Source organism: Lytechinus pictus, chromosome 7 (genome assembly GCF_037042905.1).
Source record: "Lytechinus pictus isolate F3 Inbred chromosome 7, Lp3.0, whole genome shotgun sequence".
NCBI classification, from domain to species: domain Eukaryota; kingdom Metazoa; phylum Echinodermata; class Echinoidea; order Temnopleuroida; family Toxopneustidae; genus Lytechinus; species Lytechinus pictus.
In genome coordinates, this window is record NC_087251.1 from 6,649,979 (window position 1) to 6,673,238 (window position 23,260).

At 32.9% G+C, this 23,260-nt stretch overlaps 1 protein-coding gene across 7 annotated transcripts in view; it reads left to right on the forward strand.

Annotated features, from left to right (window-relative positions):
* The first annotated feature begins 972 nt into the window (after positions 1-972).
* Positions 973-23,260, forward strand: part of LOC129265078 (nephrocystin-1-like) — a 35,587-nt gene continuing 13,299 nt past the window's right edge. For 2 of the 7 annotated variants that reach the window (XM_064101783.1, XM_064101785.1), the window contains exons 1-17: positions 973-1,033; positions 4,859-4,947; positions 5,292-5,352; positions 5,937-6,011; positions 6,393-6,454; positions 7,547-8,521; positions 11,697-11,743; positions 12,379-12,496; positions 13,289-13,499; positions 14,044-14,138; positions 15,931-16,000; positions 16,363-16,414; positions 16,965-16,992; positions 20,560-20,602; positions 20,950-21,034; positions 21,481-21,648; positions 22,975-23,027. In XM_064101783.1, the coding sequence (XP_063957853.1) occupies positions 4,871-4,947; positions 5,292-5,352; positions 5,937-6,011; positions 6,393-6,454; positions 7,547-8,521; positions 11,697-11,743; positions 12,379-12,496; positions 13,289-13,499; positions 14,044-14,138; positions 15,931-16,000; positions 16,363-16,414; positions 16,965-16,992; positions 20,560-20,602; positions 20,950-21,034; positions 21,481-21,648; positions 22,975-23,027 (2,220 nt within the window). In that variant the 5' untranslated portion in view covers positions 973-1,033; positions 4,859-4,870. Of the gene's footprint in view, positions 1,034-4,858; positions 4,948-5,291; positions 5,353-5,936; positions 6,012-6,392; positions 6,455-7,546; positions 8,522-11,696; positions 11,744-12,378; positions 12,497-13,288; positions 13,500-14,043; positions 14,139-15,930; positions 16,001-16,362; positions 16,415-16,964; positions 16,993-17,846; positions 17,878-20,559; positions 20,603-20,949; positions 21,035-21,480; positions 21,649-22,974; positions 23,028-23,260 lie in introns of all 7 variants that reach the window. The other 5 variants (XM_064101782.1, XM_064101784.1, XM_064101786.1 and 2 more) reach the window with 3 other exon arrangements.

Sequence of the window (23,260 nt, forward strand, 5' to 3'; positions counted from 1 at the left end):
TAAGAGAAAGTATTTTTTTCTTGAATAAATTATAGCCTACGCAATAAAAGTTTTTTTTTTATTTGTTCTTTCGTTTTGTTCTATTTTCAATTTGTCTCATTGGTTTCACAACCGAAAACAAAGTAATAAATAAAAAAAAAACATTCCTAATAGTTAGAATTCATTTTTGTCTCTATCTAATAGTACAGAGGCTGCGGAGTTGGTAGGAAGTTTCAGTCCTCACCCCTTTCAGCAAACATGTACAAAAAAAATCCGAAGTCTCTATAAATTTGTGATTTTTTGGCAAGTCCACTCCCTCCCACATTCAGCTCAACCCATCCATTATCAAAGCGCTCAGCGGCCCCTGTTTTTTATTTTAAAAATCAGATATTTTGGTTTATATGCTAACCAGGGTAAGCGCCCCAAATGTTTGCAGTAAAGGAAACAATTTTTTTCTATATGAAATCTTTTCTACCACGCAATTCGCCGGTAAAAAAAAGAAATTCGCGAAAAAGTAGGAAAATCAATAAAATTTGGGTCGGTATCAACCTTTTTTTTTGGGGGGGGGGTGTAGGTCACACATGAATAAAAGTTTGTAGGATTGAGCGGGTTCTGTCTGGTGACACGCCAGACAAACGCGTTTTCTTTATAGTGGGTGCCTTAACGTAATTTCTCATCATATATCATTCTATTTCCTCCATTTCAGGCGAGGGAACTTAGTTCATTGTTGGTTTTATAATTTGAAGTGATAATGTTTCCGTCAACTTTTCAATGCAAAAAAAATCATCTGGGAGAAAAAAGGAGAATAAGATAAAGAGCTTTTAGAACCTAACCTATTATAAATTCATTCTGTATATTGACATGAATTAAATAATATATTTTTATTAGCCGTCTCTGTCTCTCATTCTCTCTCGTTCACCGTGACATATAAACATTTTTTTTCTATAATTTCCCTAAATGATTCTTCTTTCATCCTCATATGCATCATCACCCAGGGGAAGCGCTTTTATGCAAAATGGATCACTGACCGATGTCATAAGCACCTGTTTTGTTGGTAATTGAGACAATTTTGTTTTCTTTTTTTTAGATAAAGTATGTTGGTCGGAAAAGTATTTATAAAAACTTGTTGTATTGCTAAGTACGAAGGGCATTCAATAGGTAATCTTGCCGATAAACGCTAATCTTCCTTTTGTTCGGGGCGTTGACCATCTGTATCCTGCTCTTTTCGGAAGGAATTTGTTTGAGTTGCCGCCCAGACATTCTTTTGTTTCGGTAGTGCCGATATCATGAACTACATGGACGTTTCCCTTTTGAAAAGAGCATAAGATAAATGGTGTGCTAAACTGCTTTCTTTTCTCTTCTTTTTTTAGAAAAGTAGAGAAAAATAATGAGGGATGATGGGGAGGGAAAAAGTTCAAAAGTGCACCGCGATCAGCTCAAAGTACTAAAAAGACATTACAAGCTTTTTGTTTTTCTGAAAATACAATCGATCGATGAAACCAAGGAGATATCATTCTATCTAGAGTGATATCGTCTTGATGAAACAAATAAGACGAAAATCGTGAATAAACGCGTAGGTTATTACGTGACGATCTTCCAGAAATGATTTTAGCTTATCTTTCAAAACAACGATATGGATCAAATCACGTGATCAAAACAAATCACGTGATCAGGCCTAGTGTGCGCGCGCGTACGTGCACGTCACAAAATTTATCCTCCCCGTCTGACTCCAAAGAAAAATTCGGGTAAAGTTGAAACGATTTCCTATTTTAGGGATTTTTCTCCACGTAGCTGTGTATTTTTTTCATTTGATTGTCGAAATAGGTTTATAAAGGAAATAGTGGGAAAGGTTTTAGTACATAACAATTACGAAAAAGCTGAAAAACTTCATCGAATTAAACCAAACAAATATCGGCTTCTGTAGAAGCCCGTCGTAGCTAAGTGAACGACTCGCTGGGCTTCTGTGGAAGCCCGTCGCACGCAAAGGGTTAAGAACATCAATTTGGGTGAACTTTGAAGCTCTACAGCAAAAAATCAAGCACGTGGACCTATGTTAATTTTTGCGTATTTCGAATATTAAGGTTCTAAGGTATTTATGTGCAAAGTTTGGTGAAAATGACATGGATTTCACTTTAACTGTGGAACGTCCTTAAGACATTATTTAGAGATATTTCACGATTATGTATTGTAAATTTCCTAAAGGAGATCAATCTTTTTATTAGATTTTAGGTGGGAAACTGTTCGAATCCCAATCACAACAGGTATACCCTTGGGCGAGGTATTTTATTCCAATTGTCTAGTCTTTCGGAGGAGACTCTAAGCCGTCGGTCCCGTGTAAAGGAGAGTCACACCATTTGCACGTTAAAAAACCTACTCCTCTTTTCGTAAAGAGTAGGGAAGTTATCCCGGGGAAGTAGTTAACGTATTAATTTATTACTGATAATTACTAATTTATAATCCTGTTCCTTTGTAAAGTTGCATTAGGGTAATTTGTACTGTATTATAGTAACCTTTCCAGATTAACTGTCTGACACTTATATGATATGCATGTGTTGATAGTGTCGTTAATTTTTTATCAATCAATCAATCAATCAAGCTGATATATTGATGTTTCTCAAATAAAATCTATTTGGATTTTACAGCCATTTTTGTCAAAAATGTTCCAACTAACCCCGGTCTCCCCTAACTTGGGAGTAATTTTTGTAATCACCAGAGCGCTCAAAAACTTGAATTTTGGGCATATTTTTGTGTATCGTGTACGCCCTCTATTAGTGGATAGTAATATGGCAAGACAATTGTCATTTTTCAATCTATATTTTTAATTAAGAAAAAATAATTTAAAGAATCAAATTTACTTGTGAGCCAAGTTATATGATGAATAGCTGTAATGGAAACTGACAGTGGGGCAGTTCCACGGTTACGGAGTGACGCAAAAATGGACATGTATATTTGAGGAGAAAACATATTGCTCAAACTTCTAGAATTTTCAATTGCTGTCATAATTTTGATTTATTGATTGGATTCTATGTTCTAGCTTTAATATGCTGTGCACATTACATTAAAAAATTTGTGTATTATTTCATTAATTACGACTTAAAACGTAAACCCATACCCAGTTACGGAGTGACATCAGAAATATCCACTCACGGGCAACGCAAAATGAACTTATAATTTTAAATGTTTGTTTGATACGATGTAAGATGATGACCTTTAGATTATCCAAAAGAAAATTTTACAAAACAAGCATAATTTTTTTTTTAATTGAAATTAAGTAAAAAACAATATATGAAGTCCCATGTATAGAAGTTCTTGTATGGTTTGGATTCTCCTATAAGGAGATGCGTAAGAAAAAAATTGTAGCTATTTATGTTCCCCTTTTGTATATTTATGAAATTCCATATGAGTTTTGATAGAAAGATTTGATCCAGATTTGAAATAGGGCCAATATAAATTTTTGGAAAATGTCCACTTTTGCTTGAAACTGCCCAGTGTAAAAAAATCAAGCATTTGTCCCAAAGAAAAAGAGAAAATATGCCAAACATTGCCAACCTTATTTCACCACACAGGGAGTAGTAACAGAGAACAAGGTTGTATCATAACCTTGTTCATAGAATGAGTGTGGGATGCTATGATTCTATGAATGTAAAAAAAAAATGTTTTTTAAATGCCTAATGTGTTTTCTAGGATGCTTCCCATGGTTGAAATGTGATGAAGTCTATTTTAATTCACTGAATCTATTTTTAGCACTCCCACGCTATATCTTGGTAATTGCCATCTATGTCCCGCAGGGGGAAAAAAAAACTGTCCCTATAAACAAGGACAATCTCAATTTATCAAGACATGATTCGTCTTGGTTTATGAGGATATCCTTTTTTTTCTGGGACAATCCCAATTTTTGGACCTCTGCCTATACTGATAAAGCTGTTGGTAAGTTAAAGGACAAGTCCACCCAAACAAACACTTGACTTGAATAAAAAGAGAAAAATCCAACAAGCATAACGATAAAATTTCATCAAAATCGGATTTAAACTAAGAAAGTTATGACATTTTAAAGTTTCGCTTCATTTCACAAAACAGTTATATGCACATCTTAGTTGGTATGCAAATGAGGGAACTGATGACATCACTCACTCACTATTTCTTTTGTTTTTTATTATATGAAATACAAAATATTATAATTTTCTCCCCATTGTCCTGTGAAACAAAGTTTTATTTCTCCCTGAACATGTGGAATTACCATTGTTTAACATTTTATGGTTCAGTCAAGTTCAGTTCAGTTTGTCCTCATTGTCAAACCTGTAAAACTTGAAATATTGTATAATTCAAACAATAAAAAACAAAAGAAATAGTGAGTGAGCGACATCATCGTCTCTCTCATTTGCATGTAACTGACTCGTTCATATAACTATTTTGTGAAAAATAAGCGAAACTTTAAAATGTCATAACTTTCTTATTTTACATCCGATTTTGATGAAATTTTCAGCATTATGCTTGCCTGATTTTTCTCTATTGATTCAAATCAACATTTTTCTGAGGTGGACTTGACCTTTAAGAGTGACTTTAAGAACGACTGGTGATCCTTTCTTGTGGTGAATGATATTCAACATCAAATGTTCGTTGGTGATTATTTAGCGCATAGGAAAGGTTCACCAGTCAGTCATCTTAAGTCACCCTTAACTTACGAACAACTTTGTGAAACCCCCACTAGGTCCAGGAAGGTCAGCTTTTGCATGCATGTTATTACTCTATATATTTTGTTAAATAGGCTTCATTCCTATTTTAGGATTGCTGGGTATATATTCAATGATATAACCAATTCTTTTTCATGGTTAACATTTTTTTCTATGAATTCCTTTTATGTGTGTTTATATTTGTATAGATTGATGCGTACATGGAAGAATGTGCATTAGTTTTGGATGATTCAACTCTTAAGGACAGAACTTCCAGAATGAAGAAATTATTTGAACGGTAGGTCTACATGTGGATTGTCCAAAATAGTTAGGTCATTGTCAAAATAAATGAATAAAATTCAATAGTGTTTGGCCTAACATACAGTTGTGTGTTATGCCTGTATTTCATCATAGAGCTCTATCACTTGCACGTTTTGATTAAAATCATAGTATCATTCATATTTGTAAAACATTGGGCCCTTTAGTTTTAAAGGGGGGGGGGGGTTAATATGATTTTCTATTGGTCTTCATTGTCAGGCATACAGTCAGTAATTTTTTGTCAAAAAAGTGAGTGTAGCATATTCTGTTCAGGAATGACAATTGATGTTCTATAAATTCTCACCCTTGTTTTTTTTTACGCAGATGTGGAACCTTGAGGAAAAAATGCAAAGCACTTGAAAAAAAGCTTTCAAATTTATCCAAGGTAAGCTTGAAAGGAGATACAAGAATTTGTGTAAGAATGGGGTACCTTACGTAAAGATGGGCACATTCTATCTCATAACATCTATCTGTATACATGTACATACATCATCGAGAATGAAAAAAGAGTTTGTAAAAACTAAAAACCAATAAAATAATGTTTTCAACTCATAAGTTTTACATGTAGTTTGTTTATATTTTTGTACAAAACCCCAAAGCATTAATTTAAAAATCAATCATTCAGGGCTTCATCATAAGACTAGATTATAATCTTTTTGATGCAGAGTGTCCCACTGTGGCCCATGCCCCCCCCCTTTCCCCTAAAAATAGATCTACCTCTACTGACACTATATGACTATTACAAATACTTTAATTAATGAAGATGGTGATAATGAACAGAAAATGTCTGAAATGTAGGGTACATGACATGAAAGACATTATGATTGTTATTTAAAGGTCGCATTATGGTTAGACCTATTATTTTCTTCATTATCATTGTTTATTAATGATTATTTATCTTCATCACTATATTCACCATCATAATCATTATTATTACTATTTATTACTGTGTATTTTTTATTTCTGAAGGGTAAAGAGCCAACAGTTATACCCAATTTTGATGAGGTTAGATGTGATGAGTCGGACCGTATGCATGCACTTGAGGTGAGATATATTTAAATATTTATTCATCATGAAACAATTATCAAGTGACTTCTGCTCAGTGAGCTTGATTCTGAATGAAATCAATGTTATAAATTGATGCACTTGTTTTCTCATGTTCTCTATTAAACTTAAGATATGACTCTCATCTTCCATGAAGCAATACAATACAATTTATATTGTAGTCAAACTTAGATTTTAAAAATATTTTGAACGAATGAATAAATGTGTAGAGCTCTATTTTGTTTAATATTCAATTCTGCTACAGATAACTCTAAAGAAGAGTTACAGTATATCACTTAATTGTTGGCAGATTATTAAGAAGAACTGTAATCTTACCTGATCATCTGTTTGGATGATGTGTATGTTTGTATTTGATATTAGGTGAGGTTGGGGAAAATAGGTAATAAACTGGAGCCTGATGAAGTGGAGCAATCTTATTTCAAGTAAGTGATGTGTTTGTAGTTTTTAAAATGTAATCAATATTTGTTATGAATAATCAACAAACAAGTTCAAATCTAACATATTGAAATGAGGCCATGAAAGTTTTTTTTTTATACATGTATATTAAATGATAGATGTAATGAGAATATCAGATTAGTAATACAAAGCTGACCTAATAAAACTGGTTTAAATCCTTCAAATGTAGGATACATGCATTGGTGAAAAAATGAAAGAAAAAAAACTAGGTAAATTATTTCAGATTTGTAAAATGTGTATGGCATATTGTGAAATGTTATTGATTGTATTAATGTAACATATAATGCAGCTTGTTTCGATATGCTGTATCACTAGAAGCTGAAAAACTTGCAGCAGATTTATTTTGAATACTTTTTCATTTCCAACATGACCAAGGTTTGTCTTACTGCACATGAAAGCAACACAAGAATCATAAAAGTGATTTCTGGTGAATTTTTACTGGAGGTGTAAGGTTATCTTAAGGTTTATTTTTTAAGTTGGTGATAGGATGATTTTGGAAATATTTGTTAAATATACTTGAATATCTTTAAACATTGATAAATAAAGGGGCAAGGACTTTCACATTCTAAAATGAAAGTATAAATCAATCATTTTGATTGATTTAGAAAGGAAGCCTTCCCATAGATTATAAGAACATGTGTTTTATAATTTGAAAATAAATTATTTGAAATCAGTATAAAATAGTGACATTTGTTCATATGGTTTATGGTGGTTATTACTGTTGATGTTAGTTTTTCTTGTGGGCTCAAATAATTTTCCTTTAGACTTTTAGGCTTTTATGTTTTGCTTGCTACATGATGTTTGTTGGAAATTTTTGAGTTTAAGGGTGTACAAGTCAGCCTGTACATACAATGACAAAATATAGGAAGTCCTCTATTCCAGCAGATGTAAAGTAATAAATTTTTGTGACCCGGTATGCGTTACCCTGTTTATGAAAGTTCATTTGCATTTAGCATTTTAGCGTTAACCTTTTAATTCCCTTCTAATTTCTTCTAGTTCTTTTCTCCCATGAATAATACACAACAAATAAACGTCAAAATTGATGTTTTCTGATGTAGCAATATGAAAGGTAAAGACGAAGCTAGTGAAAGACAGGGAAACAAGCCATCAACTGGATGGGCTGACAATGATAGCGATGATGACGATGATGATGATGATGACAATGACGAAGAAGATGAGGAAAATGATGGTGAAGGAGAAGAAGAAAGCAAGATGGAAACTAGCAATCCAGAGGAGGAAAATGATGAAGATGACGAAAAAGAAGATGATGCAAAGAAGACAAAGTTAAAACGATTAAGTGTATTCCGACGTTCCAAGACTGATAAAGGTGATGATGATCCAGAGAAAGACAAAAAAGACAAGAAAGACAAAGACAAAAAAGATAAAGATAAAAAAGACAAGAAAGACAAAGAAAAAAAGGGAAAAGAAAAGTCAGAAAAGGAAAAAGAAAAGGAAAAGGAAAGAGAACGTAAAGAACAAGAAAAGAAGGAGAAAAAAGAAAAGGAGAAATTAGAAAAGGAAAGAAAAGAAAAGGAAAAGAAAGAGCAGAAGGAAAAAGAACAGGAAGAGAAAAGAAAGAAGAAAGAAAAGGAAATAGCTGCAAAATCAGCAAAGAGCAAAAAAGGGGAAGATGGTGATGCTAAAAAGGAAAAAGATGAGGATAAACGACCTGACTCACCTACTAAAAGAGGCTTTGGAGCTAAATTATTCAGTCGAGACTCAAAGAAACCAAAAACAGATACGTCTAAGCAAGAAATTGTCGAAGATGGAAGTGATGATGATGGCGATGGTGACGATGATGAAGATGTGGTGGATGGAATGGATAGTGAAGAAGGAGAAAGATCAGAAGAGGACATGGAGGAGGAGGAGGAAGAAGATGAAGAGGAGGAAGAAGAGGGACTTGAAGATCTTGAGGAGGAAGGAGAGGAAGAGGAAGAGGAGGAGGATGAACAAGTCAAACAAAAGAAAGTTGAGCCTACACAGGACAAGAAGAAAGGATGGAGCTTATTCCGCAAAGACAAGTCACCTCAAAGGTTATTCATGTTTTCAATGTAGTTGATGTGCTGTTTTACGGTGATGGTGAATCAAAATCTTGATGTTGCCTATTTCTTCTAACATATATTCAACTCTTCCATCACATTTAATACAAACCACTGTCCGGTTGTAACAAGATGATCAAACATTTGCATACATTTTCATTTTCTAAAATTGCACCAACCTGAAAGTATTGTTAGTAATTTTTTATTGCAATCATTTTTGCTGTGCAACATATGCATACAAGACATAGAAAGGTCTTCTGGATAATTAATACTAATGAGTGCAGAATCAATTCACACATTATTTATTGCCTCTATTATTTTTTAACTGAAATACATGAAGTTGACATGTATATTTTTGTTGACATGATGATTACATGAAATTATAATCATAACAATTGTTTTAACATTATTATTACAACAATTGATAGCTGTATAATTATAGCAGTCGATATTGTGCTTATAAATACACCTGTTTGAAAGCAATGCAAATGCTTGATTAAATACCTTTCAGAGGTTGTATTTCTTTTAAGCATAATTTTCTACATGTATGATGTTTCCATTAATCTACTTATTGCACCTATTTTGTTTCCTTGTCAATATATATCTAATTAAATTTTAGTGGAGGTATCTGTTTCAATTGTGTGTGCTGTGTTTTAACCCAACTAATTTATGTAAATGGTGTTGGATGCACTTTACTATTATTTCACAACTCCCTGATGTCAGAAGCATAAGGGTTTCCAAATAACAATGTGTTCATGTATTGCAAACATATTTTGTGATGATAACTTATCTTTTCACAGTATTTTCATCATAGACTCAAACATCTTCTTCCCCCAAGAAAATCTTTCGTAAATTGTAAATCCCACTGAAAAGAAAATGTGTCATTTCTTTATGGAAGGGGTTTCAAAACTGATGCACAATAAAATCATCCTTTACAGTTGTTTTTTTAAAGAAAATATTTTGGCATATGGAGATTCAATATTTCAGCTGTAGTATGGTTAGTTATTGAGCTTCTTTTGAAACCAAGTTGATGTGCTGGTGTCCTTTGGTAAGGAATTAATCCTTACTACCATGTCCCTTGGATATTGTGTTGATATAAAGCAGTTGGTCCTTTGCTTACATGTATTCATGTTCTTTTAGCAGGTGATACAACTGTATAACAAAATGGGGAAAGTATTTTTGTCATTATCATCTATTGATTTATTTTTAATCTTTATTTTGGGAGAGGGGATAGATTATTCAATTTCTATTCCAAATACTTGTATTAAGCTGAGCAATATAAGTTGCAACTTGTCAACATTAATTTATACATTTGTTTGTCACTTGTCTTTTAAGTTTCAGCAAAATGGAAGTTAGAGAAGTTGACATGAGGTTGGAATTTAAATTATTATTCATTTCATTTCATATTGCCTTGCATAGGATGATATGTTGAAAAATAAAAAACAAGCTTAAAAGTCATTATATACTGCGTAAATTAGAATAAGTGATTTCATTTTTTTTGCAATATGATTGTATTACTAAATCTTTTCCAATCACAACATTTTCTTGCTTTCAGTCAGTGTTTCAATTGCTGTTCATTTGAATTCCATTTTCCCTTTATAATGTTCTTTCAGGCATTTGAATAATTTATGTAATGATTTTCTTTTTTTTCTTGGCAGACATGTTGCTTTCTTGAATCTGTTTCAAATGTTTGTTACCTATAGAGGCATTGTTTGATGATTCACTAGTCCTTCATAGTCTGTGATATTAACTTCTGTCTTTCTCTCTTTTTATTTTTCACTATTATTGGTGTTGAATTTTCTTTTCTGTGTTTTTTGTTAATGTATTGATGATTTGGATTGATATTTAATTTGTATCTACTCTGATCGTTAACTTCAATTATTTAGCATTATACAGCTGGTATCTGTATTCTGATAATGTTTCCAGGGACCAGTATCAGTAGTTACCTGAGTAGAAAGATCTGTTTGGATGTTATACATTTCTATCACACTAATTTGTAGATTCTGATCAGAAGTTACAAGTCATTTCTTATAATAATAATAATAAATGCAATTCACAAGGTGCCATGATATTATTATTATTATTATTTTATTCGGCATTTTAACAAAAACAGTTTACAATCAATTTACAAGAGAAGAGAATATACAATTACAAAGTGAAAAGGGATGTTTACAGAACAAGTCCAGGTTGCCTGGAAAAGGAAAAAGTTAAATTAATCTTGTTAGAGATGCTGATGGCGCACAAGCGAAGGAGGAGCAAAAAAACAAATAAAATGGGACACAAAAATATTTTACTCAAAATCATTGATAACAATTTTCATAAAGCACACTTAATACTGTAGTTTTAATATATCATTTCTTGTCTGTGTGAGTCTGATGCTTTTGAAGGTTTTTCACATTCCTAATTGTTTTTTTTTTCATTTTAACCTGATTTTATTAAGTTTGATGAATTTTAACATATTTTAGAATATTCTGGATAATTTGTTAATTATTTGTCATTTAGCAACTTTTACATATACGGAAAGATTCTTTTGCTTGTTCAATAGTCTTATATCCTATTAATTTATTACTTATTTATTTTAATGCTTATTATTAGTCTGCTTTCTTGATATATATACAGCAGGCAAATAGATTTTCTGTTTAGATTAGTAATTATTTATTTTTATTCATTGGATATAAATTCATTAAAAAAGTGCTTATGCTAGGCAATGATTTCCACATTTACTCTGCTTACCGATCTAGGACATTTTCTTGTGATGGTATGTCTATAACATAAATCATTCATTACAAAGCACAAACAAATATTTATACCAATTCATTTTGTATCTGCATATACTTTTTATATCTTCAGTAATCAATATTATGATTTCATTGAAAAATGAAATCATGATTAATTAAAGCAAGTGAACTTTAAATCTTAAATTGCATTGAATCAGTATACTCTGGTAGAAAATTGTTTAAGTACCGGTATATAATATTTTAACTCTTACAACTATCACTTGGTATTTAAAATATTAATGTCAATTAAGTGTAAAGTTTTCAAAAAGGATGTGAAGTGTCATTCATCCTTGTCCAAAACCTAATTTTTAATGATAATGTTTTGATGAAATCCTTACACCTGAATAAGCAGTACATGATGTAATTATTTGATTCTTCTATCAATATTACAGGCAAATCAAGAAGGATAATGAAAAGGATAATAAGATAAAGAAGAAAGGTTTGTAGTACAATTCATTTAATTATTACATCTCATTTTGCAGGCTGGAATTGAACTTGACTTATATTTATCATTTCCAAAAGCAATTTGGAAATGTTTATAATGTGGTACCTAACAATTAATCACAAAGATGCAAGGAATCATCTAAATGATATGAAATAAACTTGATTTTACCTAATCATACTCATCCACATAGAAATAATTATTTGTGAATATGCACAAATATAAGTCAGAACAGCTCAGATTATTTTTTCTTCATATTTTTAACATAAAGTTATATAAGGAGCTTTCCTTGGCAGTAGATCTTCCACTATATTATTAAAGGAATGCAAAATTTGAAAATATTTGTTTTAAACTTGTAGTGCAGTGAAAAGTGTAGATTATTTATCTTTTTTACTTAAGTGCATAGTATGTAACTTTTAAATTTCAATATTTACTTTGTAAACCCAAGATACAATGAGTGCATTCCTTGACATTATATCAAATTATCATCTACAAAAATAGTATATCAGTACTGCAATCCACTAATTTGAATTAATTTGTCTAAGCAAAACTAGAAAATATTGAGCTTTTATTAACGGTTTGAATTTATACTTTGCATAAAATGTGTTATTTTATTATTTGTTTTTAAACAGAAGACAAAAAGCAAGTAAGAGTACAGGAAGAGGAAGAAGAAGAGGAATATGAAGAGGAGGGTGAAGAAGAAGATGAGTATGAAGATGAGGAAGAGGAGGAGGAGGAGGAGGAAGAAGAGTAAGTCTCCTTATAAAGTGTTTTTACTTAATGAGGATAAGATAATTCAGTCCAATGAATGGAAGTTTGAGACTATAAGTGTATTCTTATCAAAGTTGTGTTTATAAATAAGATTAAAAGTCACAAGATACGTTTTTGATGTTCGCCTTAGTCAAAAATTGTTATACGTCTTTTTAGTCAAGTTTTTAATAAGTCTTACAGATTTCTGGGGTCCTACGAGATAGAGGCAAATTTATCTGTACTTTGAAATAAATAGATACACTAAATATTCTATCAGTATCTGACATCGAGCATATGACCTATTAGATTATTGAAGACTCAGTTCAGAACTCCACTATGATCACAAAATTATTCACGTAATTCCCATTTCATGTACTTTAATTTTGAGGATGTTTAGACAGCTGAACTTGGTAAAATGTGTAAATGCAATGGAATTTGCACTTTTCTGTACTCCATTAGATACAGCTTTGAATTTATGCAAGCATTTGACCCATTGAGTTTAATAATGAACACCATACCGATTGTAAAGGAATCTTGGAAAGGAGAAACAGAAACCATCTCTTCTTTGTTTCTCATAAAATTTCTCTCTTGTACTTTGATAATGACTTACCTTTTGAAGTATGTGTTGACCTTATTAGATGACTATCACAATTGACTAAGTCCTTATCTATGAAGGTGTGTCTATATCATTCAAATATTTCCATAACCAAATATCTATCAACTGGCTGCAGGAATTAGGGATATTTTTAAGTTAATCAAATGTTATTTTAAGTTGATGCTTTCCCCCTACAGGGAAGAATCAGAAGAGGAAGAAGTGGTGGTGAAGGGCAAGAAACCTAAAAAAGTTGAAAGTGAAGAGGAAGAAGATAGTGAAGAAGTTGAAGAAGAAGAAGATGAGGAGGAGGAAGAGGAGGAAGAAGAACTAGATGATGATGAAGAAGAGGAAGAAGAATTATTTGATGAAGAATCTGAAGAGGAGAGTTTCAAACCTCCTGATGAAGGGGTGAGTCTGATGATAAAAATCCCATTCTTTCTTTTTTTAAATTCATTTCTGTATGATAAATTAAGTCAATATTTTGATGCTCAGCTGTACAAATTAAGTGGTGGCAAATCTAGCCTGAGTTAGATAGAAGACCATCTTGCAGGCCGTGTTGTTGTGTACTATTCTGGGCCTGTCCAAAATGTTGTGTGTAATCTGGCTGGATCCACCTCTGGAATCAAGTTCGTCAATACATGTATTCGGATATCCATTTCACTCACGATTACATTTCAAACATGAAATATCATTTATCTACTGTAAATGTGTATCCTATTGAAATAAATGTGATAAATCAATCAACCAATTCTAATTCTATAGGTTAATATATTATACTGAGCTTGTAGTGGATGGATCTACATGTAAGTGGTTCAAAGATGTCTTGAGGATTGCAGTCACATCTCTGGCAAATATTCTGAAAGATTATTCCCTGAGGTTGAGACAGTAATATAAACAAACACTGATGGTGTAAATGTAATGATCAATATTTATGTTGTTTTTTTAATTGCAGATGGATTTATTTGAAGCTGTTTGTGATTTTGATGGTGAAGAGGATGATGATCTTAACTTTAAGAGAGGTGCTATTCTTACTATCCTCAATGTTAGGTAAGGAAACTAGAAGTTTGTATTTTATAAAGGATATTTCCATCTAGTATTTTGCCTTGTAGTAATGTCAATCTAGGCACTACTTGATGAAAGTTGTCTCCATTAAGTTAACAGCACTGATAATATCGGCAATCTGAATCATCGGCAATCGCTTTATTTGTAGATACTGAACTCCATTTAGGGTAGCCTATGATACAGTCACATATAAGATGAGTAGATGACTATGGGGGGATTTATCCAAGAAAAAAAATAATAAGTTCGAAAATTCCAGAAATTTAAAGTCAGTGAGGTAACAGGGAAAAATACAGACTGTGTCTAATTATTTTGCAATGCACGCTGGATGAATAAACCGTGTGAACAATATAGGAGTCCTGGCTTTCAGTTCAAGCGCTAATCCTGCTTAAAAATAAATAGAGAGCTGCGACAAAAGGTTGGAAGTCTCTATTGTTGTTTGCTTCATCAGCGAAAGGTCGAGCTTTCCCTCTTCATTGAGACATGCATCAGTAGTTGAGCTGTCAATAAAAGGATTACGTCTTGACAGGGAGTGGCTCCAATATTCATTGGCGTACTTCGGGCCAATTGAAATGCTTTCCTCGAACACAAGAGGAGGGGCATGATTCCATAATAGAGCAGTTCTGTACGGCTCAGCTTAGGGTTAATACACAAAACTTGGTCTTTCTTATGAGATTAATTGAGAATAAGGAATTCAATGGACAAGATTGGGTCTTTCTTATAAGAAACATCAAATCAATGGTGAAGAATTCAAGGTTTTCTCAATTTCTGCAAGTCGCTTTCCTTTGTAATGGTGACTCGCTTTTTCGTGTGCTTGGATATGGCAAGTATGCGGCCATCTTGGGTCCATATCGCCTCCGTACAGTCCTTGTAATGGGTTTTCACCTTCCAGAACAGATCAGTTCGTTTCCTTGTGAGACTGTCATGAATATAGATTGCCTCATCCTGTAGATTACGCAATTTTCTCAAATTTTTGTAGATTTTGTCTCGTACATGATAGTTTGTGAACTTCACAATTATTCCCCTCTCTGTTTTCTTTACTCTGACCCAATCTATGGCTTCTATCTATTTCACTTGATTCTAGCACAACATTAAGCTTATCTGCACAGAGTTTGACGATGGTTTCATCAGTGTTTTCGTTCTCTTTCTCCTTTAATCCGTTGAAAATCAGACAATTTCTGCGCGAGTACTGTTCAGACTCATCATGTTGGTCTAACAACGATTGTATCTTTGATTCCAAGGCAATGATGCGAGTGTCTCTTGCCTCCGTTTCAAATTCAATGTACTCACATAGACTATCTGTAACTTTCTCAGTGATCAAGGGTGTAATCTCATTAATCAAAGTTGTTTTAAGTTCACTCACCAATTTTCTCATGAAAGTATCACTCCCCAGGGCTTTGTTCAGTTCCTCTTTGATACTATTCGAGAGTTCTTCGGCTTGTAGCTTCGAACTACGAGTCGTCATCGCGGGGTAGTGGTATTATATCCAATATAGTAACTCATATAAATAATTAACAAAAAAAGCAAGTCGACGAGCAACAGATTGGTCGATTGGTGGTGATAGTTCAAATAGGCAAAGGCATGGATTTGAAACAGTTTATACACCAAACATGCACGGTATTTCGAACAAAATTCACGATCTTGTCGGCCGTTAAGAGCTCCTCAGTGAACACGTCCGCTCATGACGAAATCGTCGCTTGTTTGAATTTTGTGAAACATCAGCTCTATGTTTTATGTTTAGCTGTCACTCTGAATGTTTGCTTTGTTTGTTTATGATCAGAGAGGATGGTTGGTGGATGGCTGAAGATGAAGAGGGTAATAAAGGTCTGGTACCAAGTACATACCTCAAGGTAAGATGGCAATGTCAAATAGACATCTCTCTTAGATTTGTTCTCACTGTTGTAATCTCTGTAAACTGCAACTCCTTCTTCCATCCTTCTAACTATTTTGTAAAACTGAAAATGGTTTTATTGATCTGCCTAAACATTAAAAAAAAGTTTTCCCTTTGAATTGTGATTGATTCTTATTCAGTGGGGTTTTATTCAAATCATAATGTTTTTAGTCAGAAGCATGAGTTCTTTTGTGAATTGCTCCAATTATATGAATACAATACATCCAATGAATGCCTTGAGATTACGTTCATTTGTGTACTGTGTAATCTCTTCTTCATAAGACCAATGCTCCCTATTTGTTTTATATGATTTGTTTTTAGCTGAAGAAAGAGCACAATGACTACAGAGACGTGCAATCACCTGAGGTTGATGGTATGTTATTCATTTCCCTATCCCAGTGCTATTTGATTTTTATACTATGACCATGTTATCTTCCAACCCTCATTCAGGGATGAACAATTGAACATTTCACAATCCTTGTGCATGTGTGCCCTTATTGTGAGATTCTATTTCCTATGTTTTAAACATCCAAGTTCACCCTGTAGGTTGATATAATTACAGTGCACTTGCTAAAGCTTTGCTTTCAAATTTGTCACCTCCATTGTATTATATCATTTATAAATGTCTTAATGTTGATAATGCTTAGCCTTCGGAGAGAAATGTTATTTTTGAATATTAAGTTGAATATGAATTGATTAGGATACAAATTGTATATGGTTGTATTAAGATGTGAATGAAACAACATTATAAGAAGTATGATAGATGTTTAATGGTTGTAGATTTTGATGAGAGGCAACATATATTTTGGTGTGTGTTTAATTAGTATTTCTTGCAAATGATTTTAATTGTACCATTAATAGTATCAGGAATATTTTCATTATATTTGTTATTTTATAACTTTGTACAATTTTTGGTTTTACAGAACCATCAGAGACTGTCTCACCAAGGAGGTATATGATAGATTTCAATCATGAAATACATAATGTTACAGTATTTCACTGATTGATTTTGATAAAAGACACATTACACTTGTTATACACAACTCTCATTATGCCAGAGCCCATTTGATCCACCCATTATTTTTCAACCGTTTATTCCCAAGGAATTTGTATATGTGTGGATTACATTTGCAATACACATTGATATTAATGTTTACTGATTCTTTTTGTCTAAAGACAAAAAAAAATGAATAAATAAAGATGCATTTTCTTAGAGCAAATTATTGCTAGAAATGAGCACACCATTGTGTAGATTTTATTGAGGAAATTAAAAGAATAATGGGTAAATGATATTCGAAAGTAGTCTTTTACCATGCTCATGGTATTGTGAGAGTTGTTAGATAAGAACACCTTGTTTGCATTTAAATGAATAGTGTTCTCAATGCTGCGATCATCACAAATTAATAGGAAAAGTATTTTCTACATAAGACCCATTTGCACAAAAGGATGCATTTGAATGCTACTCCAAAATCAAAGACAACTTGATTTTCAACCAATCAGGAGCATGCATTTTGGATCGTCTTTTGTTAATTTGAATCATATTTAAAAGCATCTCCCTTTTCTTGCAAAGTGCCCTTAGTCACAGAAATTGGATTTTACAATCCAGTAAACAATAAATTAATTAATACTACTGGTTTGATTCGCAATCATTTATGCCTTAGTTTGTTTTTAAGAGAAACTATGATGAACACTGATTCATACAAATGCTATACTAGGTGTAATCTCCTGTTATTATTAACCTTTATTGATATTTTCCCATATTGTTGCATTAATATTTTATAAAATATAATTAACATTTTCTTCAGAGAGTGGACAGCAGGATGAATTGAATGAGAGGTATAAAAGTTTGATCTTTCTTGGAATGATGCATCATGTCTGTTGGGTAGATTACAGCTTTTCATGCTGCTTGTACCCCCATTGCTATCCTGTCATCACTAACACATATTGCTATGTATGGGAATGTGTGTACAACATACACATCTCAATCCTTTCTCACTCTGTGAAAGATGGATAGAAATTTTTATAATTCTCCTTTATTCTCATAAGATTATACTTTGTGATGCTGCAAAACAACTAATATGATGACCAAGGTCTTTTGTAATTATTAATGACATATTCTGTAAATTCTGCTCTCAGTGATAATCTTGGTAACAATTTTCAACAGATATTCAAAATCAAGATTTTCATTAAGGTAATGGTATTGATTGTGAGAAATTCTACATGCTTATATGTTTTAAAATATAAGGTTTATCCCCCACACTTGAAAATAAAATTCATGCATCAAAGTAAAAATGAAATTTCCCCAAGAAAAATAATTCTTAATTTTAGAAGATCATGCATGCTTTTTTTGTCTACATGCATGAGGCATAGCTCATGTTACCAAAAAAGCTATTTAACTTTATTATAGCTAGAGGATAGAATTGTGGTAGGTCTAACATAAGGTGGTTGATTGACGTTGGTTTTTGTCTCACCTGCATAGCAGAGTGAGACTATAGGCGCCGCTTTTCCGACGGCGACGGCGGCGGCGACGGCGGCGGCGGCGTCAACACCAAATCTTAACCTGAGGTTAAGTTTTTGAAATGACAGCATAACTTAGAAAGTATATGGACCTAGTTCATGAAACTTGGCCATAAGGTTAATCAAGTATTACTGAACATCCTGCCTGAGTTTCATGTCACATGACCAAGGTCAAAGGTCATTTAGGGTCAATGAACTTAGACCATGTTGGGGGAATCAACATCAAAATCTTAACCTAAGGTTAAGTTTTTGAAATGTCATCATAACTTAGAAAATATATGGACCTAGTTCATGAAACTTATACATAAGGTTAATCAAGTGTCACTGAACATCCTGCTTTAGTTTCACATCACATGACCAAGGTCAAAGGTCATTTAGGGTCAATGAACTTTGGCCGAATTGGGGGTATCTGTTGAATTACCATCATAACTTTGAAAGTTTATGGATCTGATTCATGAAACTTGGACATAATAGTAATCAAGTATTACTGAACATCCTGTGCAAGTTTCAGGTCACATGATCAAGGTCAAAGGTCATTTAGGGTCAATGAACTTTGGCCAAATTGGGGTATTTGTTGAATTACAGCCATAAATTTGAAAGTGTGTTGGTCTAGTTCATAAAACTTGGACATACTGTAATAGTAATCAAGTATCACTGAACATCCTGTGCGAGTTTCAGGTCACATGATCAAGGTCAAAGGTCATGTAAGGTCAAAGATCTTTGGCCACGTTGGGGGTATTTGTTGAATTGCCATCATATCTCTATAAGTGTATTGGTCTAGTTCATAAAACGTGGAAATAAGAGTAACCAAGTATCACTGAACATCTTGTGCGAGTTATAGTAGTTTTCAAAATCAGCACTGCTGCTATATTGAATCGCGTGATGCAGGTGAGACGGCCAGAGGCATTCCACTTGTTTATTTAGGAGACGGAGGTCTAATTTTGTTTAGATAACTGGTGCATGTTTTGGATTAGCTTTGATTAATTTATTTGAAGAAAAAAAATATAATAGGCAAAGGAAGGTGAGAATCAAGTTTGGTCATTTTAAGAATCTACATATCATTCAGTCCCACCCCCACCTTCCCTCGTTTTTTTTTGTCCTACAAAATTTTTGTGTTTATTTCATACACATTGATTAGAAATACATAGCATGAAAATATACCCACACCCACAAGCAAACCCCCCCCCCCAATCCCCCATCCCTTTACCAAAGTCACTTGCTTTGCTATTATTGAAGGTCCACTGCATAAGTATCAATTTTCATTATTTGTCAGATCAGGCTACTCATTTGAGATCCTTTTTATATCAAATCATGGAGTATTTATCAGATTCAAGATTTTCAAAAATTTTGTCACCTTTTTCACCTCCTACTAGTTGGCATGTAAAGGGTATTCAATTTCTCTTATAATGCAATATGTTTTTCATCACAGTGTATGGCACCACTTAAAGTGTGCACTCCGGAGAAAGGAATGTGATTTTGTCTTTATTTTACCTCTTTATTTGGTTCAAAACGTGCACTTATATTGTGTGGCTTTGCACATGTTGCTTTGCTGCACACCATTCATGGAGCTTTTTGCCTTTGTTATATGTAGAATAATTACATGTACTTGTAGATTATGCATTGAGGGTCAAGAGCAAATCAAATCCTCTACCTATTATTGGTACTCAGATATTCTGCCTATCCATTGATAGGGGTTTAAAATTTACTCATATGGAGGCTTATTTTCAGATTTAAAAGATATTAACACTGAGTTACTTGTTAAGTTAATATCTAAAAAAATAAACACCATATCATTTTCATTTTATGTGTTTTTTTCATCATGAAAAGTGGTCTTTTAAGAGAAACTGGAAAAATGATTCAATATATTACGAGATCAGAGCGGTGCAGGAAACCCTGAATGAACATTTAATTCAATATTTAGCATTCTTGCTTCTAATAGTATTGGGTATATTATCATTATTATTGTGGGTAAATCATAGTATTTGCTTTTTTGTGATACAGTGGTAAAGAGCTATGGAGAGGTCTTAGAAAGTCAGTTACTGAGGTATGTGAACATTTATATATTATGTAAACTAAAAAACAGTGAGATAAATCTGTGAATATATGCGATTAGTTTTCAGCCTATAACAAATTTAGAGCTATTCTTTTCTGTAATAGGTGTTGCAGAATAGCTGGAATGAATTCATAAATAAGATTCAAGGAAATGATTACACTTCTGAAATTTATTCATTTAAATTATTTTGGGGGTTGTTGTTGCTTTCAATCAATTTGATAATGTCAATGATGAATTATGTACTGCAAATGGTTTCTTGTGAAAGTTTGCTGTCTTTAGAGTATCCTATGCATAATTTAGACCAATATGATAGTGTATTGAATTTTGTCATTCAACAGACTGGAGTTACTGATGTATTAGCAGCAATGGGTGCTATACCAGCTGGATTCAGACCTTCTACTACTGCTAGACATCTGAAGTCAGGTTTGTTTGTCTTGCATAAAAGGCCCTGGTTTCATCAAACCTATTTTCAATAACAAATACTCAAAATTGATAACAAATTATATTATTTAGTCCATCTGAGCACTTTAATCCTGTATATGGTTCCCAGAAATAATTGTTATGATGGTAAGTGTAAGGAGGTTGTTTTCTTGAAACTCAGAAAAGAATAACAGATGACAGTTTTTTTTTTAATCTTCAGATGTTTTTAAATGGCCATTATGTAATTCCTAAGTTTACTTTTTGGTAACTTCTGTGTAGCTTTGTCAGATGGCCATTTTTATCCAATGTACAATTTCTGATTTTAGATATGTTCTGTCAGGTTAGCCTTATCTTAGTTTATTAGTTTTGAGTATGACTGATTATTTCACTTTTTCTTTATTATGATCTGATTGATAAAAATCAATGGTGTGTTAATCTTTATCCTGCAGATGCCTACACTCTGTGCAACTTCCTAAAGCCTCGCTTCACAGAGTCTTGTCTAGGGTTCCAGGACCTGAACTGGTCTCCCCATGAGAACCAGATACGAGCTAAGACAGTCCGTCTTCAGAAGATCCTGACCATCCTCATGGTCCGTAATATGCCTGCTTGTGGTGTAGGTCAGTCAGTCATCTTTAATTCTGATATAATCTCATTAAAGGAGAATGAAACCCTTGAAACCAGCTGAATCCATATCAAAGAGAAAAATCAAAGAAACGTATTGTTGAAAGTTTGAGGAAGATTGAATGAATAATAAGAAAGTTATGAGCATTTGAATATTGAGATCACTAATGCCATGTAGATCCTCCAATTGGCAATGCGACCAAGATCTGTGATGTCACACACGTACAACTCCCTCATTACTTTAGTACTTATTTCACTTATATTCTCACTTTTATAGATTCTATCACAAGGTGAGGTGTTCTCTTTATGAGAGGACAAGTACAGAGGTTTCACAACATTATATCATTGATGATTCGTTTGTCATATGATTAGAATGAGCAAAAAGAGATGTTTTGGGGTATATTTTCAGTGTCCAAAAGGGGAGAGTTGTTCATCTGTGACATCATAGATCTTGGTCGCATTGCCAATGGGAGGATCTCCATAGCATTAGTGATCTCGACATTCAAATGCTCATAACTCTTCTATTGCTAGTCCTATTTTACTCAAACTGTTGTTGATCTTATTCTTTGATTTTTCTGCTTTCACAAAAGCTAACTTGCTCCAAGAGTTTCATTCTCCTTTAAGGGATTGATGTGGTGATGTTTTTAGTACGGTAAATTAAATTAGACCACACTTTTACAAGTATTTGTTGCCAACCCAGTCATCAGGGACAGATTCTGCAGTGAAGAGTTATCTAAAATAGCCATGAAAATGGGATGAAAAAGAAAATAACAAGAATTATTTAAAAAATAATAATACCAAGATGTGATAAGGCAGATGAAAGATAGCATTTCATAGGAGTACCGGTATGGGTTAAAACTTAAAAAAAAATTAGTTTGGACTTACCATGTAAGTCATGAGAGTATCACTCATTGTATATTACTTTTCCAGTATATCTCTCTTATAACAGAGACCATGAGTTTGGCTCATAAAGCATTGCGATGAAGTCAAATCATACTCAAACTGAGATTAATCCAAATTGTGTCGATAATAGATAGGAATTGATTGGCTTATGATCCATGTTGCCATGATAACTGTTATTTGGGGATCTTATTGATGATGACATCCTTTTTGAAAAATTCGTTTGAATTCGGGCAAAGTGCTGACCTTTTTTTGTCTGTAGATTAGTGGTTAAAGTCAGATGAATTTATATTGCTTTCATTTTTTTCATTCTGTAATACTAATTATCATTAAAATTTCATGGTACTGCTTCTCCTAAAAATATGAGATTCTTGATTGATGTGATAATGTGTCCTGGCATCATTTTTTTTTTCTTATTTCAGGAATTGAAATCCGAAGTCGGCATGTCAGAATCTGTTTCTTTAATGGGGACAAGGTAATGTAAATTAAAATATTATTTCTGTTGAGATGAAAAATAAATTGAATACATCAAATACAACACGATTCACTAACAAACTTTTTAAATTAATTGAGAAATGACATCAACAAAGCCATTAAAATGTATTAGGCTTTGTGCATGCATCATATCATAATATATATGAATCAGTACGCATTTCACTATTGTCACATATATTCTTGTTTTGTAATTTGGATATTTAAATTATTATG